The following is an 18,719-nucleotide window of genomic DNA, read 5'->3' as shown; positions in this document are numbered from 1 at the left end:
GTTTAATCATATCGCTTATGATTTGAATGGTGGACAGTGTATATCTTACCAGCTCCCTGGAGAAATTAGGATAATAACTTGTTAAAACATAATGTCGGTTTTTAGTTAACAGTAGAATCATGTTACGGCCTTACTGGATGCCTGAAAAAGGATGTGTATTCAAATTATGATTTGTGCGTAGGAATTATAGTCTTGGAAAAAAATATATTGATTTCTCTTATTACTATTACCGAGCTTCTTTTTTCCTTCATTATTTGTTTTGTTATGTTTTAATTGTGTAAGTATGTATTGGAGTTGGCTTTAAGCTCTTAATTGAATATGTATTAACTTTGGTGGATAGGATGGGTGCTGGTAGGAAGACAGAGTCTGTACCGTTGCAGAGTAAGCCACCTCCGCAACATACGATTAATCAAAATCCCTGGTCGGCTCGTAGATTGCCGAAGAACGACCTCGTTGCAGTTATCTTTGGTTGCAAACATGCCACTTTCAATGAATGCATTATCAAACAGTTATTTGGTTAGTTAGCTACATGTTGCTCAAAATTGATATATTCTTTTTCATAATTTGCACTTTGCTATAAGTATTCACAATCTGGCTTTTTGATCAAGCAATTTGCTGCATTCTTGAACAGGTTTACCCTCTGCACATATTCAGTATGTGCAACATGTTACTCCAGGCATGCCTCTATTCCTATTCAACTACAGTGACAGAAAACTTCATGGGATATTTGAGGCAATATCTCCCGGTCAATTGAACATTAATCCATATGCATGGACCTTAAATGGCGAAGATGAGACCCCATTTCCTGCACAGGTACTTTTGTCATGATATAAATTTAATTCTTTACTGTAGGTAAAGCTATCCAGGCAAATCTAGCTACTTAAAAGTTGACATAAATTTGTTTGTGCTTGTTATAAGGTTCGTGTGAAGGTTCGTATACCATGCCGACCTCTTACTGAAGAGCAGTACAAGCCTATTCTTGCTAATAATTACAGCAACTACGAGCCCAACCATTTTTGGTTTGAGTTGGACAAAGTCCAAACCAATAAGTTAATCTCTTTGTTCTCAGCTTCTCCAGTTAGCAAAAGTGTTGCAGTCCCTCGCACTACAGCTAAGTGGGGTACTCTGTTTAAACAAGCAATTTCTCCAATGGTTCACCAAGAAGATGGCAACTTGGGAAATGGTAAAGATAAACAAAGAAAGGAAGCTGCAGCTGATCAAGATGTAGCGATGAGGCAGGGAAATGTTAATACTTCCTCTGAAGGGAAATCATGGAGCTCTTTGTTTAAACCTCAGTCTGATTCTACTTCTAAAAAGGAAGAAGAAGACTCCAACAGTGAAGGTTTTTCGAATATGTCAGAAGATGAAGCTTCTCCTGCTATGACTGAAGCCATTTGCATAGATGAAGCCCCTCCTGTTATGTCTGGAGCCATTTGTGTGGATGAAGCTCCTCCTGTTATGTCTGAAGCCATTTGTGTGGATGAAGCTCCTCTTATGACTGGAGTGCCACAATTTGATGAAGCTCCTGATGTGTCAGAATTGACCTATGTGAATGAAACACCTATTCCGTCAGAAGTGAATTATTTTATTGAAGAAATCAGTTCAGAGATGAACACAGATTATCATACTGGTGTTAATAAGGTACCATACTTGTCACTTTATGCTTTTATTGGTCGAGGCAATTTTTGTTGATCACCATACTTGTGTGAAAGTAAGGCTTAGTCCCAAGACAAATCATGTTAGCTGACCCCAAATCATTTTGGGACTAAGGCTTTGTTGTTGTAGTAATTTATATATTATATATTATATATTATATTTTGATTATATATATTATATTTTGTTGTTTAAACATTAGTTTCTTCTCATTTCTCTCCATCTTTGTGTGTTGTTGATCCTTAGAGTATCTATTTTGTGTAGTTGATCCAAGCAATTGGGGAGATGAAAGCATTTCAGTTGGATCAAACGCGGAGAATCCAGAGCTTGGAGCAAGATTTGGTAGGGATTTTCCAATATAATTGTGTTGCTTTTCTTTTGTAATTTACAAATTATTATTGTTATATCTTGGCTAAGTGGTTGACTATCAAAAACCACAAAAGTGGTCGTGAGTTCAAATACATATCCCAAAACAGGAATAACGAATACGATACAAAATGAACTGCAATCTCTAAAATCAAGCTCTATCTGCAAAACTTTATAATAATTTTACATGATGTTATTTTAGAGAAATGTCCTCCAGATTGTTTGGCCACTGTTTTTTACGACTTATTTCCCCCTCCCCTCCTTTCCAGCTGCGGTTATATAATGGACATTAGCTTCTGATCAGTTGATGTGCAAGAACTAACGGCTTTGTTTGAATGTGACTATATTGACATGCAGATAGAAACCAAAAAAAAGGTTTACGAGTTGGAAAATTTTCGGGGATTGGGGATGTCTCTGACCTCTCATTCATGTGGACATGTTGAGGATCTCCAATTCCAGAGAACTTCTCAAGATTCCTGTCAATCCATACTTTTAGCGGGTGGATTTAGTGGCTCCTCCTGGCTTCGGGACTTGGATTTGTACCTGCCTTCTGAAGATGTGATGCAATCTCTTGAACCAATGAATACTATCCGTCCATATGCTTCTGTGGTGAAACATGAGAATGCATTATACATTTTAGGAGGTGGATATGGTACATCCTGGTATGACACAGGTACTAATCATTTATATATGACTCATTCCATCTTTTTCTCCTATCTTTTAATGCTAATATTAGAATATATCATCATTAATTTTTATTCTTCTTTCATGGTTAAAGTTGAATCTTATAACCTGGAAAAGGATCAGTGGATGAGCTGCCCTTCATTGAACAAGAAGAAAGGGAGTTTGGCAGGAGTTTCTTTCTTTGAGAAAATTTACGCTATAGGAGGTGGGAATGCTAGTGACTGTTTCTCGGAGGTTGAACTACTTGATCTGAATGTTGGAAAGTGGATCACTACCAGGTCAATGGCGCAAGAGGTAATGTACATAATTCATCCTGCTACTATCAAGTTTTTGCTTTACCTCTGATTATATGCTTTCATGTAAGCAATCCTTTCTGGTTCAATTACATGCAAAAAGCCAAAAACCGCATATGAATATCCATTCTTGCATTTTGATTGTGTAGCTGAATATCTTGTTCGTCTAGAAAATTAACTGTCACTTATTTTTAGTCTTGCTGAATTGTCCCAAAGTTTTTACTTGCTAGCTGATCAGCATCCACATTTGCTAAAGTATACATTTTGCCTTTTTTCTTTATATTATGGCTTGGTTCTTTCTCAATATTTTGAAATTTTATAAGCATTGTTCTGATCTAGAAGCATAAGAGAGGTTTCCCCCAACCTTTAGTACCAGTAGGCACTTTGAACTATTCAAGTGTTTGCTATCCAAAGTGTGTTATTGTAGGAACAGGAGGCCTATCTCAGTAAATATTTTGTCTGTTAATTTCTGTCATAGCCCAATCGAGGTGATTTTCTTCTTGTGAACTTTCAGAGGTTTGGCCCAGCTGCAGCACAGTTAAATGGTGTGCTTTATGTTGTTGGTGGATATGATGGTCGTGAATACTTAAGGTAAGTTACAATGCCTTTACATTCCTTGTTTTCCATTGTTGGTTGTGTGTTATGAGTTGTGACAAGATCATTAGTATATTATTGGAGTCACTACAATTATTACTTAAGGTATTAGATCCTTTATACAATTATTATTGTATGTTTACCTTTTTTTTGTTTTCCTTTTTGCTGAAATCTGTTGTGATATTTAGGAGTCTCATGGAGGTTTCTGTGTTAGTGTTTCAAAATGGTAAATATGTCACGTTTTATGAAAAAAAAAAAGCAAGGCATTTTAAGACTATTTATCTAGAAGATGTTGGATTTCTTAGGTCAAATCATTTACCAAGCCACCAATTGTATGTTGCAAGTGCAAGATAATTATGAGTTGTGACAAGATCATTAGTATATTATTGGAGTCACTACAATTATTACTTAAGGTATTAGATCCTTTATACAAATTTTTATTTTATTTTTGAAATCAAGATCATTTATACAATATTCTATAAAGTAGGATTATGATAAAAAGTTTATGAGTTTTGTGGTCTCCCCATAACATGAATCTAATCCCAAAGTCATTTACTAATGAAGGTAGGGGATAGAGGTATATTTCTTCGAGCCTTTTTTTTTTAAAAAATATATCTTCGATAATTTTCTGTAGTAATTTATTTTTGCGGCTCCTCATTACCGTTTTATTCATGATCCTGTATTTCCTGTTTGCAGTTCTCCTTGTCAGATGTAATTTCTGTAATATATTTGTTAAAAAATTTCTGTCTACTGCTTCCTGCTGAAATGGCTAGTTCTTTAATGATTTTGTCATGGTTGAAAATTCATTTAGCACTCACCTTGCAGGTCCATGGAAAGATTTGATCCTCGTGCACAATCATGGACTAAATTAAAGAGTATGAACACAAGAAGAGGATGCCACTCTCTGACTGTTCTGAATGAAAAGTTGTAAGTACTCTTTCTCATATTTAGAATTTGTGGTTGATCAAGGTTTGCTTCTTTTTTTATTCCCCCTCCTATCTTTGATGAATTTGGTGATCTAAAAAATGGTCACTACTCTCACTAGTAAGAGGGGAAGGAGACTAGTGAAACAGCAGTGGCTACATAGTGTAGTTTTAGGATTCTGGCGAACTCTGAATTACTTATTACAAGTACAATATACTTGCACACGTTGCAATTTATGTAAATTGGATTCAAGGACGATCACTTACATACCTCTCTCATGTAGCCTAGTATTAGCAGTTGCTAAGAGACTATTCACAGCAGACTTGTTTTAAGAAGTAAAAATACAATAGACAAGAAATGTAGAGTTTATCATTCTTTCAATATTTTAATGGCTTGTTTGGAAACATGGAATTCATTTGAAATGATGGAATTGGGCTAAATGACATGTTTGGGTAATCTAGGAATTTAGATTTGTATTTGGCCCAAATCCAGGTCTTATAAAAATTGAGTCATGTTGAAGGAATTTGAAATCCAATGTAAAATGGTATCATTTCAAATTCTTAAAAACTGAAAAACCTAGCTAGCCTCCTTTTACTGCTATCCTATTGCTCTTCCTTCCCCTCCCCTCTATCTGCCTAGCCGCCATTAATGGAGTTGTGGAAGCTTTAATTCATGGTAAATTTTAGTGTTATGTTAAATAATCATGGACAATTATGCTGAATTAGTTTTCTTTGCTCTCCTACAGCTGTCTCCTTTCTCTCTCCTACTTCTCCCATCTTAAATGATATTATCTTTCCTCTATCCTCCATTATTAAAGCTTTGGAGCTGAAGAATTCACCAATGTTGATCAAGTATGATATTATAAAAAATGATCTTCATTGTTACCATCTTTATACAATATTGACATTGATTACAAAGTCGGTGAAACTGATGATAGGTAGTCAGGTAGAGCAATACGAGGAGAGAGAAATTAAATTGTATTATAAATCAAATTTGGTGCTGAAGAATTAACACCACCTAACTGCAGCAATTAAATTAATTTGATATTAAAAAAATCATTTTGATTTAATGATTTCATATTTGATTATGGAACTGCAAATAAAAAATATTAAAAGTTCACAATTCTTGATTTGAAGTATCATCTATTTTCACTATTTCCCAAACAAGGGGAATTGAAAATTTGATATTCTTGAACTTGAATTTTAGTATTTTCCAAACATGATATTTGGAATTCAAATTCCAGATTTCAGAATTCAGAATTGAATTCTTTCATTTCAAATGAATTCATGGTTTCCAAACACTACCTTAATGGTACTTTTCTAAATTCCCATTTGTTAATGTGAGACAGTGTTTCTGTCTAGTGTCTATTGCTATCTAGATTGTATTCTCTGTCTCTGATATAATGTGAAATTTTAGATGGAAATTCAATTTAGATGGTTTTTCCATGTCCATGACCAGAATGTGCTGTTAAATGATCTCTTATTTCCCATGACCGTTCTACTAAGAATTAAAGAACTGCGGTGTAGTCTTTACTCTAATGCTTACCACTAAAAAATCGGTTTTATCAAGTGAATTTCATATGCACCAAATGCATAGGCAAACTCATTGGTAAACTTCATGTGTAGGTATGCCATTGGTGGGTATGATGGAGCTCAAATGGTGCCCACTGTTGAAGTTTTCGAGCCTCGCGTTGGTTCATGGACAATGTTGGAACCGATGAAATATGCCAGAGGATATATGGGTTGTGTGACTCTTGAAAACACTATCTACGCAATAGGTGGGATGCAGGAGAATGAGGAAATCCTGGACACGGTAAGTAAATTAGCGTGGTTTTCTCAAATGAACTTTGCTGATTACAATAATTTGTAATATTGATAACAAATTCCTCTATTGCCTTTATTTTTGGTGGTAGGCGGAGTGTTTTTCTGAAGGTAAAGGATGGCAACTCACTGACCTGAAGGCCGTTGGGAAAAGATGTTTTTTCTCAGCTGTTGCCGTGTGATGTATTGACGTGACGACATGGAGAATCTTTGTGAATGAAAAGTTTGTATATTTCTAAATTAGCCATCTAATTAACTACTTCTTAACCCATATTATAATGATAACTAAAGTTGTAATTCTATAGTACATGTATGAGTTGTAACCGTGAGTTTTTTGCGCGTTGGCCATTGTAATAGCGTTCCAACCCCCACACGATACAATATTACAATGTAGGATGGGTTCATATTTAAGGCTATAATCTCAATGATTACAACTTCCAACTGTTTTCATCTCTCTTTTTATATTTTGCTTGCTTTTGGGTCCAAATGAGCAATACAATTGGAAAAAGGGGGATCTAAATGAGTCAAGACCTCATTGTTTGTTACTACTAGTGAATTGTGAATTTGTGAATTCCAAAATTCATATTTTCATTTTGCTTTCTTGGATTGAATTGGTGCCTAAGTTCATAGCTACACAGTTATTGTATTGATACACAATTTCGCATCCAGCTTCGATATGATGGTGGATTGGTGGTAGTATGCCTAGTAGAGTAGTAGATGCTGTCATCTCATTGCCACTAATTTAGGCATTTATAATGTCCTTTTTTGTTCATAGATAAGCCATATTTATTTACCATGTTATCCTGTACCATTAAACTCAACTCAAAGGACTTTAAATCCCGAAACCAATCTTGATCGTTAATTTGAGGTTTTAAAAGATGGTATTCAAGATAATAGAACAAAATTAATGTCTGTTAATCAAAATTGCATGATTAAGGGCTTGTTCATATTTACTTAATTTCAGTTCAGTTCAGTTCAGTTCAGCTCCAATCAGTTCAGTTCAGTTCAGTTCAGTTCCAATCAGTTCAGTTCAATTCCAATCAGTTCAGTTCAGTTCAGTTCAGTTCAGCTCTTAATTTCCCTCTCACATAAAATATTCATTTCAGCTTAATTCAGTTCAGTTCAGTTCCAATCAGTTCAGTTCAGTTCAGTTCCAATCAGTTCAGTTCAGTTCAGTTCAGCTCCAATCACTTCAGTTCAGTTCAGTTCAGTAAATATGAACAGGCCCTAAGTGTACAAAGTTGCTTTCTCCATCACTTGATTATTCTACAGTATAAGATTTTCTAGAAAAAAGACACGACCATTGAAAATATATACTATAATTAGCAAAACCCAATTGCAGACAAAAATTACAAAATTCCTCTATTTGACAATCAACTAGTACAGATCAGCAAATCAAGTCGCCGCAAAATCCACGTCAGAAAACCAAAAAAGAAAAAAAAAAAATCCAACCTTTTTATTCGTTCACAATTTCCCCTTTTCAGTTTCCTTTTATTTTTGAGGCAGAAAATTATCCATGTCTCCATTTATTCTCCTTCCATTTCTTCACCAAGCTCTTTGAGTGCCCTGTGAATGTATCACTTTCTCTCTCCTCGCCATCAATGAAGCTCCAAGCTCACCGAGGCGCTGATTACATTCCACGGCTTCTCCAACACTCCGCCGCCAAATTTTCGCCGGAAAATCCTCATATTCCGGCGAACATCCGTGTTTCTCGGCGAGTTCTGACCTCAAGATGCCGTTTCACTGTCAGAAATTCCGGCGAAAATCACGAGAATTCCGACGAAGTTAGTCGCGGAAGAAGAGGTATTATTTTCACACCATTGCTTGCTGTTGGCGCTGGTTTCCTCCGGTCGGCGGTTGTTAAGGCAGACGAGAAGCTTCCAGAAGTGGCGGTTACTCCTCCAGCGCCGCCGCCTCCGGCGGAGAATAAGGTGGAGGAGATTTCTTCGAGGATATACGATGCGACGGCGATTGGAGAGCCGTTAGCGGTGGGGAAGGATAAGAGTAAGGTGTGGGAGAAGGTGATGAATGCGAGAATTGTGTATTTAGGTGAAGCGGAGCAAGTTCCGATTGGCGGCGATAAAGAGTTAGAGGTTGAAATTGTGAAGAATTTGAGGAAGAGATGTGTTGAGAGTAATCGCACTCTTTCTTTGGCTCTTGAAGCTTTTCCTTGTGATTTGCAGGAGCAGCTCAATCAATTTATGGATGGAAGGTTGAATTCTCTATTTTTCTACTTTTAATTTGTGATAATTTATGTTATTAATTAGTTGCAATTGTGTTATCTTGATTTTGTTAGTTAGTCTGTTTATTTGTGAATGTTTTAGCTTTAATTTTGTTGCTTTGATTGAACTTAACTTATATGAACTGAACTTATCTTATATGGAGTATGAACTTATTACAGTTTCGATTTGTATTTATGTATCCCTATAATCCCTGAATCGAATTTAAAAGTGTTGGACTATTATCTTAGCTCATTAAACCTTTAATGAAACTTGTCTGAATTTATTACTGTAGAATGTATCACCGTGATTTGATAAAGCTACCTATCTTTACTAGATGGGCTCTGAACTTATTACATTGTAAATATACTCGTAAATAACATGGTATATAAGTGTGTTCTTTCTGTTTTCAATTTATGTGAGTAGAAATTGTGGAAATGGTTTTGAGTTTCTGTTGATTTGTTTGGATCATAAGAGAACTTTCATTGTTTTCCAACAAGTTTTTCCTAGTAATTAGGATTTTACTTGTCAATACATTAGGTCTTGGATAAGGTTTTTCTTTTTCTGTTGTGTTTGTTGAACTGACCTTTGAGCCTTAAATGAATTAATAATTGTATTTCTGGAAAATTTACCAACAAAACCCTTGTAAGCTTGGGACTTGCTACCATAGTACTATTCCTTGATGAGTCTTTGGAATTTAGGTGTTATGGCAAATGGCTTTTAGCCTGTTTTTGAAATGGTTTTTGGCTTATAGTTTAATTATTTTGTCTGGTGGTAAAAAAATTATGCAAATGGCTTTTGAACTAGCTGATAAACTAACACACGGTTTTACTATACTAATAACTAAATAACACAGTACTAACAGCTGGTCAGATAAGTAAATTGCATGGGCCAACTCTAAACCTGAGATGCCGTACAAGGCCCTATTGGGTGGTGGTCAATACTTTAGAGGGTGACAAATTGGCTGAATTTGTGCTTGTTGTCAAATCAATGAGCTTAGTAAACAGTCTTAAAAGTCTATTATAACACTCATAAGTTTCAGGTTGTTGTAGGGTGTCAACTATCTGCAACCCTAAAGCTCATTGTGCCTTTACATGATCTATGAAATTATGCTTGAAATTGGTCTTCCAGTTACATCTTAGCAAGAACTCCTATTTCTGAAAATTTTGTGAAACATTTGGCAGGATAGATGGGGACACCTTGAGGTCTTATACAGCACACTGGCCACCTGAGCGATGGCAGGAATATGAACCTCTTTTAGGTTACTGCCGTGAGAATGAAGTTCGCCTGGTTGCTTGTGGTGCTCCACTTGAGGTGCTTTTTGTTTTTTAATTCATACCTGTGTGTTTGGGATAATTACATCATCCAAGAGCGATAATTTATTAAATGCTAATGTACAATTTTTTAAGACACCATGTAGTACTGCAAATGTTTGATGTCTCTGTGTAAAATGGGCCTTAGGATATTATGAAGCCATTTGCCTATTTGACATGCGTATTGTTTTCCTGAAATGTTCTCCTTCAACATCTTTTATAATCCAGGAAATTAGGTTTTGTGTTGTGTTCCTATCTCATGGTTTCTCTGGTTCTGCGTATCTGCTGTTGAAATATGTGTTCAATGAGCTTTTACTTCTCTCCTCTCACCCTCACTTCTAAAACAAAATAGCCAAATGAAATTACAGTTATTATTTTTCATAGCTGCCCAGATAATGCTTTCTTTTGGATGTATGTGCTAAAAGTGTTACCAAATCCTTTCTCCTTTTAAATTTATTTTCCAATTTTAATGGTTTTAAGCTTAATTTTGATACAACTAGGTGATGAGGACAGTCCAAGCTGAAGGCATTCGCGGACTTTCAAATGCTGATCGTAAAAAATACACTCCTCCTGCTGGTTCAGGATTTACAGCAGGCTTTAATGCCTTTTCTCGAAAATCATATAAGGATCCGACTTCTTTAAACGAGGCGTTAACTTTTGGTCCAAGCTCATATCTCTCAGTACAAGCTAGGGCTGTTGAGGATTATACTATTGCTCAGGTCATTCTGCAAGCAGTGACAGATGAAGGAGCTTCTGGGTTGCTTGTTGTTATCACTGGTGCAAGTCATGTCATTTATGGACCTCGGGGCACAGGAATTCCAGCAAGAATTTCAAAGAAAATGCAAAAGAAGAACCAAGTTGTTATGCTACTCAACCCAGAAAGGCAATCTATGAGAAGAGAAGGAGAAGTTCCTGTGGCCGATTTCTTATGGTACTCTGCAGCTAGACCTTGCAGTAGGAATTGTTTTGATCGTGCCGAAATTGCACGTGTTATGAATGCTGCTGGCAGGAGAAGAGATGCACTTCCTCAGGTAACTTGTTCTTATTGTTATTACTGAAAATGGGTTGTCTGCTTGACTGCTTTTTAATACATTTAAACTCAGACTAAATAATTTGACCTCTGACTTTGGTTAAGCTACTTTTGTTGAATGCTCCCTGATTTTAGTTGTTGATATTTAAGACTTCATACCTCTTCCCGAGAGAAACATCCACCAGGAACTTGTATGGCTAACTTTTTTTCAACCTCAAAGAGGAACAGGTCAATCTGCAATGGTCATTATCTGCTCTTTACTCACTTATGGTGTCTGACTGTCTGTAGAGATAAACCCTTTTTCTTTAATTACTAAGGTGCCTACAACTCTCAAATATTTCTAGAATTCCATACATTGGAACTATGCAACAGAGTAGTAGTGTCTTGATGGGTACATTCCCATGAGAAATGCAAATTGGTTCCATGCTTTACAGCCATAGTAACATATTAAAACCTTGCTATCTGTAATATTCTATGTATTAGTTTTATCATTTCATCCTCTTGTACGACTTGTATCTTTATTGAAAACCATTATGAAATTAAATTATAAGGAAAACGATATTATCATCTGCATAGAACAATTATCCAGTCCTCTAGTTTACTAAAACCCAAATTTGTAATAGGTTTTCTCTCTTCACGTAATCAAGAAAGTTTTTAGCAATAAGTATCAAGTGTTTGTTTCCCTAGCATTATTCTTTGACCTGATCAATGGTCTTAAAATGCTTCTCAGGACCTTCAAGAAGGACTTGATCTTGGTCTCGTGTCTCCGGAGGTGCTACAAAACTTCTTTGATTTGGAGCAGTATCCCATTATATCAGAACTTACTCATCGGTTCCAGGTAAGCTAGTTGTCAGAGTGAATGCTTAGTTACTTATCCTAATTTCAAAATGCATAGAGCTCTTATGTTTACAAGATTGTTTATTTTCAAAGCTACATATGACTTAATTTTGTTTGGGGAGGGAGGTTGGGGGGTAGGGGGAGTGGAAAGAGCCCAAAGAGGTGACCGTGTCATAATGTATATACTTTCTGTGCAGGGTTTCAGAGAAAGATTATTAGCAGATCCAAAATTTTTAAACAAATTAGCTATTGAAGAAGCTATATCACTGACAACAACTCTGATTGCACAGTATGAGAAACGGAAAGAAAATTTTTTCCTGGAAATTGACTATGTCATTACTGACTCAGTCAGAGGAGCTGTAGTTGATTTCTTTACTGTTTGGCTTCCAGCCCCAACCCTTTCCTTCTTATCTTTTGATGAGATGGGTTCATCTGATAGTATGGATTCTCTAAAGGGTTTGTTGGGATCCATCCCAGACAATGCTTTTCAAAAAAATCCTGTGGGGAGAAACTGGAATCTGAATCACCGGCTTGCATCAGTGGTTTTTGGTGGGCTGAAACTTGCTGGAGTTGGATTTGTATCAAGCATTGCTGCCGTTGCTTCTTCAAATATCCTATATGCATTACGTAATTACCTCAATCCATCTCTGGTCACAAACCAGAAGATAAAAAGATCACCAATCCTAAAAACTGCTGTTGTCTATAGTAGCTTTCTTGGAACATCAGCAAATCTCCGATACCAGGTAAATTGATCTTTAGCTAATTTAATTGCATTCATATGACTCATAACAACTTTGATTGGTATCATGCAAATATTGTTTGTTATTACCTTATACTTCTAATTGCATGCAAGGTGCAATCTATGTACCATCTCTTGGTAGCATTGTTGATGCTGCAAAGGTTTTGATATTAATGAAAAAAAAACAGTTTTTTTTACTCCATGCCTGCATGCAAAATTTATACCAATCATACCATTTAAATAAATTTACGTAGGGCCTCCTCATATGCCAATGGAGGATTTATCTCTTTCATCTATTTGTTAAAGCTCATTGTGTGCGAGCTATGTAATTAGTAAGGATTGCTTTGGAAAATTATATCATCAAATACGGGCAATTAAACATGCTGGTCCGTACAAATTACTAGATACTCCATATGCCAGTACACTAATTTAATAGATTTATGAATTACTGTAACCTTTATCTGAGGTCTGTGCAAGGAAATAAAGATGTATTTTTGTAAAGTAACTTTAGTTGCAAATATTTTTATACTTTTTATAAATTACTATGTCTGATACATTGAAACAATGATCATAGAAGTCTCATGACTGTTGATACTAAGCAAGAAACTGGCTTTACTAGTCCATGATAGGGAAGGAGAAGAGTTGTTGTGATTTGTGATTCCCTTTAAGTTAGCATTGTGCAGTGGTGATCTGTTACTAATTTCAGAATTTTTGCTGCAGATTATTGCTGGTGTAGTTGAGCATCGTATATCTGAGCTCCTACCTTCTCAAACGCTGCTTGTAAACATGCTATCCTTTTGTGCAAGGGTAATAAATTCCTATTGGGGAACCCAGGTTAGCTTGCCATTTCATTATCACTGCTGAACAGTGTTCCATTCATATTTTTTAGCTCACTCTTGTCTGATAATGAATAACTGGGAATTCATACATCTTTCTTTTGAGCTAGTTTAATCTGCTCGATAATACTTCATGAACTCACTTTATATTTGAGTCCTTGACACTGTTAATTAGTGTTGATTTGTCAAGCTCAGTCATATTTTGGCACAAAATTAGAAGCACACACAATGAGTGTGTGATATATAAACACTACAAGTGTGTATATTGTATTCATTTAGATATATCGTTGAATACTCTTTTTCAGTTTAGTGTTGCTACATAAGAAATCCATTTGTTCAATTTGAGGGTTTGGAAAGAAGCAATTAGCTTTTGTGGGAATGATCAATTTGGCAAGTGAGATTTGGATGCTCAAAGACGACTCATGGCTCTAAAGTTTAACATAGATACTTTTTTATAGTGTCTTGCTTAACAAAGCTATTGTTATTATCACTGCATAAGTGCATATTGCTTTGCTGCCAGTGCAGAATTCTGCCAACTCTTTGGTGCTTTATCCATCTCATAAGTGGGTTATTTTGAAATTACTAAAGAATAGAGGAATATTCATTTATTCCATAGTCATATGTTCCACAGTCATATACTCATACAAATAATACAATACCTAGCATGCTTCATTCCAATATAATTTTCAACTATATTTGGGATCTCAAAATAGTACCATATTTTTTTTTACTATATTTATGAATTGAAAGAAATATCAAATAGTTCCAATGTGTATGACTTTTTTTTAAACTCTGCAGCAATGGATTGATTTGGCACGTTATACTGGGCTGCAGACTCGCAGTGTTGAATCATCTCCTGATGTTTCCGATACTGTTGAAGCTTCTTCCATCGAATGCAGTAGCTCAGATGAAACCAATGTCAATGACATTAAAAATCAGTGAGCTTACATTTGATTGCTTTACTATTTATACTTCTATGTAATACATGTGCTGATGCCTAGGTCTATAGATACAGGGACAAAGCAAATTTTTTATAAAAAAAGCAATTCCTTAGTTTAGGACTTTTTTGTATAACATCACACTAGGAGAGTGACATGTATTACTGTATAAAAATGAATATAGTTCGCTGCCATATATATATCAAAGCAGCAATTTTATGCAAAGCCAATAACTTTTCCTGCTTCAGTCCTTCTCCCCTCTCTTTTCATATTCTCTTTATAGGAATCCCAATTTTGCACTAGGGTACCCTATGTGATTTTCAAGTGTTCTATTATGCGTATGAAGTTTAAATCGTTCAGTTTGCTAATTGCTATTCGAATATTGATGATCATTTGTGTGATGTCTATGTAGTTCTGTTGGCCGTAGTTTCTGTAAAAGGCACAGCACTAATTTCGATCATAGTCATACAGATGGGTGGTTGGCATATGGACTGAATGGTCATTGAGTTGCTCGGTCTTATGAGAGAGATTACGCTTATTAGGAGGAATTGAGGTCACAATGACTGTTATGATTAAGGCAGATTATTTATCCCTTTAACAATTAGAAAATTTATGTAGTGTTCCTGCAGTTTTTAGTGAAGCTGAATTGACTTGATCAGTTGACCATGTCCCTCTCTACTTAGGTGCCATGAGGTCTTCCATTTCATTGATATATTAGCAACTTTGAGGAACTATAGACTTAGAAAAAATTTGAGACAGGTATTAATACAGATTTTAGATACAACCTAGACATCTACAAGACAATATCCTATGCTACTTCAATCTAAAATTGGGATTAACCTAGGACCTATTTTTCCTAATAGGATTTGTGAATCTATCTATAGTAACTGTCCTTCATCGGGCTATTTTCACTGTCTATAGAAATTTCCACCGATGGTTTATGAAGGTCACTTGTTCTTTCAGTAAATGGCTCATCATGTACATACATATCCCTATTTTGTGGTACTTGACCAGTAGATGTGTTGATTTTTTGTTGATGTACAACCAACTCGGATGCTGTGGTTTTAGCATCAGGAGAGGCAAGTCACCGATTACACCGAGCTCAGGACATTCACTCCATTCATGGAGTCCAAATAGAAGCGGGGAGTGCTGATGGCTTCTTCCCACTAGTATTAGATCATAGCTATTATCCATAGTTCTAATAGATTCAGCCAACCCAACGCCATCTTTTACCAATTTTTCCTGGTACATGAACCGCTCATTTCCAGAGTTAGCCTTCTTATAGAACTCAATGGTTTCACTTTCATGCTTTCTCTCTCTTGAAGTATCCCGAGCTAAGAGAAGAAAACGGATGACTGTTACTGCAACTTGCTCATGCTTGACCATTCTGGCTCCATAGGCTAGTGATTCTATGTCATCCACCCCTCCAATGAAGAGCACAGCAACACGATAGATTGACTTGTTATTGAGAATTGATGAGGAACCATTTATTGGACCTCGGTCAATGAGAATCCCGAGTGAGCATGGAACACACTCAAGGAGCTTAAGGTTCATCTCCTTAATGGGCCGGTTCACTGCCTCTACTGTGCCATCTATAGCCCATTGTTTGTGAAATGGCAAGATTACAAAATTGGCTCTCTTGTCAGCTGCCACCCTGCATACATCATCATGCATGGCATCAAAGTGAGACATATTTGTGTAGACCTGCACTGAGGCTTTTCCTTCATTTTGTCTTTCATATTGCTGGAAAGCATTGGAAATATGGTTATTACATGAGCTGGTTGGCTCAAGGGTTCGCTGGGGCCTGTAGGCTAAGAGCATGGGTGCTGACTTGCCTACGACTTCTACTAGGATGACAACTATGACTGAAATAGGGCTTTCTTCAGAAGCACCTGAGGCTTCTAGAACGTCTACTAGGGTAGGGACATTGTTGTGTTGGTGAACACACACCACTATTTTCATCTCCCTGTCTTTCTTGTGATGTTGAATGGTCATCCTCGACACTGGAACATATCTTCTTGAAGGACCATAAAAAATTTTGACAAGAGGAGATATTATTGCAGTCACCAATGCTGCAGAGAGTACCAGCAAAGTGAAGTCCTGGCCTGATATTTTCTGTAGTTAGCAAAGAATTGTGTTACGCATGGAAACAAAATTAACCCTAGATTGAGAATACATACTGTTGGAAGGTCTTCATTTTGAGGATATGATTGGATTCATACCTTATCCTCCAAGACCAAGTTGTAAATGATTAGCTCATTGATGCCTCTGGTATTCATCACGAGGCCAAGCACGAAAGCCTCTTTAAAAGGTATATTGCCATGCATTGCTGGTATCATCACTGCTGCAAACTTAGCAGCTACTCCAGCAAAGACAATTATTCCTGTCTGCCATGATTTCCTGAAACCAACACTGAATATATCTGTCTTCAACCCGCCAATGGCGAGAAATGTAGGATAGAGCAACCCGGAAACAAAGGTATCCAACTTCGACACAACTGCAGCTCCAAGAGGTGATGAATTGGGTATAGCCAATCCAAAACTACAGGTCCAAGGAAGTAGTGCTGTCCAACAATCTCACTTAGCAGGGTAGATATAAACAACACTACAAAGATAATACTTAGTTGCAACTCATTCACTCCTGACGAGGTTGTGGGTGCTCTTTTGGTTTCTTTGTATGGTACCAGGAACCGCAACAGGAGATACCGAACCACGACAACAATACTCACGATGAAACCTAAGATGGACATGATTGCTGCCATCGACCTTAGGAAGCCCTCTTCCTGAGTCTCGAAGTATGCAAACACGAAGGCACAGGTGCTCAAAACAAGGAGGTCAAAAAACATAGAGGTGGCCACAGCTAAGCGGCCCACCTCTGTGTTGAAGATCTTGAGCTCAGCCAAAAGGCAAGCAATGGCTGGGAAAGCTACTATGGATTGGGATCCCACTAGTAGAGGTAAGGATCTCCGGAGTTCGGACTCGATGTTAACTGTATTCATGATAGCAATGGTAACAGACAGGGGAATGATTAGGGTAAAGATGAAGAGGGACATGCTTATTGAGATGGCGATTTTTTCAGGCTTAAACATTAAGCTAGCATCCATCTTAACACCAATAGAGAACAGGAAAAGAACAAGGCCAAAAGTGGATAGTGTTTCTATGATTACATTTCCTCTTTGAGGAAATAGAATTGCTGCTACATTTGAAGCTTTTCCAAGAACTGATGGCCCTAGAATCACACCACCCTGCATTTCATATCAGATGAAATTTTAATTTGGATAACTCCATAACTAGGTACAAAAGCATCATTTCGTAATGTAGTCTACAATGCGCTAAAGGCAAGTTCCGGGTGGCACAAGGCATGGATTTCGAGTTTGTGCACAGGTGTTACGGTCATTTCACACCGAGGTAAAACTATTGGCATCAATTTGATTGAATTTTGCAAAAATGATGACCCCCTCCTCTCAAATTAGACCACTAAAACATTAAACGACATAAATTAGAAACGTCCTTCACATCAACTATTGTTAACTTGTTACGCACTTAAGCCTTATATTATAGCTCACATCTTACAATCTTTTTTTGAACATGCATCAAATATGACGGAACTTAATCAATAATCCATTCTTAACCATAGAGCGTCAAAGGTTTCATATGGTGCACACTAAAATCACACGTACGAAAAAACATACACATTGATGCATCTTTCAGACGTTGTCGTGGAATCGAAAAGACTTACAAGAATTTGACATACAATGGTGGATTGTCCAAGGGGCCTAAGGCAAATCTCGGCAGCTTTAGAAGTGAGAGATATCAAGATGAGTTGAGCTAAGAGAAGTGGAACGCTTGACCGCAAAGGATTCTTACCATCCCAAATACCATTAGAATTGACCATTGTAGGGTTATGGCAATACATTGATCTGTTTGCAAACGTTTCCATCTTCATCTATCGCAAACAACAATCATAACACAAATTAATAATTTTATTGTTGCCTTTTCTTTTTGTTGGTTTTTTTTTTTTCCTTGAATGTATGATTATGTTGTGTAAAAATTAGAGAGAAAAAGAAAAGAAAAGTGATAGTTTGTCTTTGTTTTTTATTGAATGATCAACTTTTTTGGGGGAATGAGGTGCATGAGAGATTGAGAGTAAAGGCAGGGTGAAAGAACGGACTTTCTGTTGAATCAAAAGAGTACGATTTATCATTAAAGTGGTGATCCATTTGGTTAAATAAAAAATTAGTATTTCAGAACACGGTAACTCGTATTTTCTACATAGGTTTTTTTTTTCAATTCTTAGGAAATGTAAATATTGTTTAATGGATCAAGAAAAGTTTTATTTACAGGGTCTTAATATGTCAAGATTCAAATATGTAACCGGGCAAAAATTACACTTGTTATAGTTGTTATTTTTCAATGGAAAATTGATACTTGTGGCTATATAAAAATAAAAACCGATTGAGAAAACGTGGGCAAA

At 36.5% G+C, this 18,719-nt stretch overlaps 2 protein-coding genes and 1 pseudogene across 2 annotated transcripts; 2 read left to right on the top strand and 1 right to left on the bottom strand.

Moving 5' to 3' along the window:
• Nucleotides 1-464: 464 nt before the first annotated feature.
• On the top strand, nt 465-6,769 carry LOC145592622 (uncharacterized; the record flags this gene model as incomplete). Its single annotated transcript, XM_081649125.1, has 10 exons — nt 465-516; nt 632-813; nt 919-1,641; nt 1,918-1,995; nt 2,377-2,692; nt 2,798-2,997; nt 3,511-3,587; nt 4,416-4,517; nt 6,140-6,326; nt 6,427-6,769. Coding segments are annotated over 10 exons (2,007 nt in total), but the record flags the coding sequence as incomplete, so codon positions are not given.
• Nucleotides 6,770-7,838: 1,069 nt separating this feature from the next.
• Nucleotides 7,839-14,493, top strand: LOC145591136 (protein RETICULATA-RELATED 6, chloroplastic-like). Its single transcript, XM_081647540.1, has 7 exons — nt 7,839-8,546; nt 9,738-9,867; nt 10,367-10,897; nt 11,627-11,734; nt 11,931-12,476; nt 13,193-13,306; nt 14,107-14,493. The coding sequence occupies exons 1-7, from the start codon at nt 7,936-7,938 to the stop codon at nt 14,248-14,250; spliced, it is 2,184 nt and encodes a 727-aa protein (XP_081503666.1). The 5' UTR covers nt 7,839-7,935; the 3' UTR covers nt 14,251-14,493.
• Nucleotides 14,494-15,120: 627 nt separating this feature from the next.
• LOC145590667 (cation/H(+) antiporter 15 pseudogene) lies at nt 15,121-18,191 on the bottom strand (annotated as a pseudogene).
• Between the last annotated feature and the right edge of the window lie 528 nt (nt 18,192-18,719).

This window comes from Chenopodium album, chromosome 18 (genome assembly GCF_948465745.1).
Source record: "Chenopodium album chromosome 18, dcCheAlbu1.1, whole genome shotgun sequence".
Taxonomy (NCBI): Eukaryota; Viridiplantae; Streptophyta; class Magnoliopsida; order Caryophyllales; family Amaranthaceae; genus Chenopodium; species Chenopodium album.
Note: the sequence above shows the minus strand (reverse complement) of the source record. Positions and strands in the feature narration are given on the sequence as shown.

What these genes read in the sequence shown, in the direction of transcription:
- LOC145591136 (XM_081647540.1), top strand. Translation starts at nt 7,936, where the DNA reads ATGAAGCTCCAAGCTCACCGAGGCGCTGATTACATTCCACGGCTTCTC. An exon ending in AATCAATTTATGGATGGAAG is followed by an intron (nt 8,547 to 9,737) that starts GTTGAATTCTCT and finishes AACATTTGGCAG; the next exon opens with GATAGATGGGGACACCTTGA. An exon ending in CTTGTGGTGCTCCACTTGAG is followed by an intron (nt 9,868 to 10,366) that starts GTGCTTTTTGTT and finishes TGATACAACTAG; the next exon opens with GTGATGAGGACAGTCCAAGC.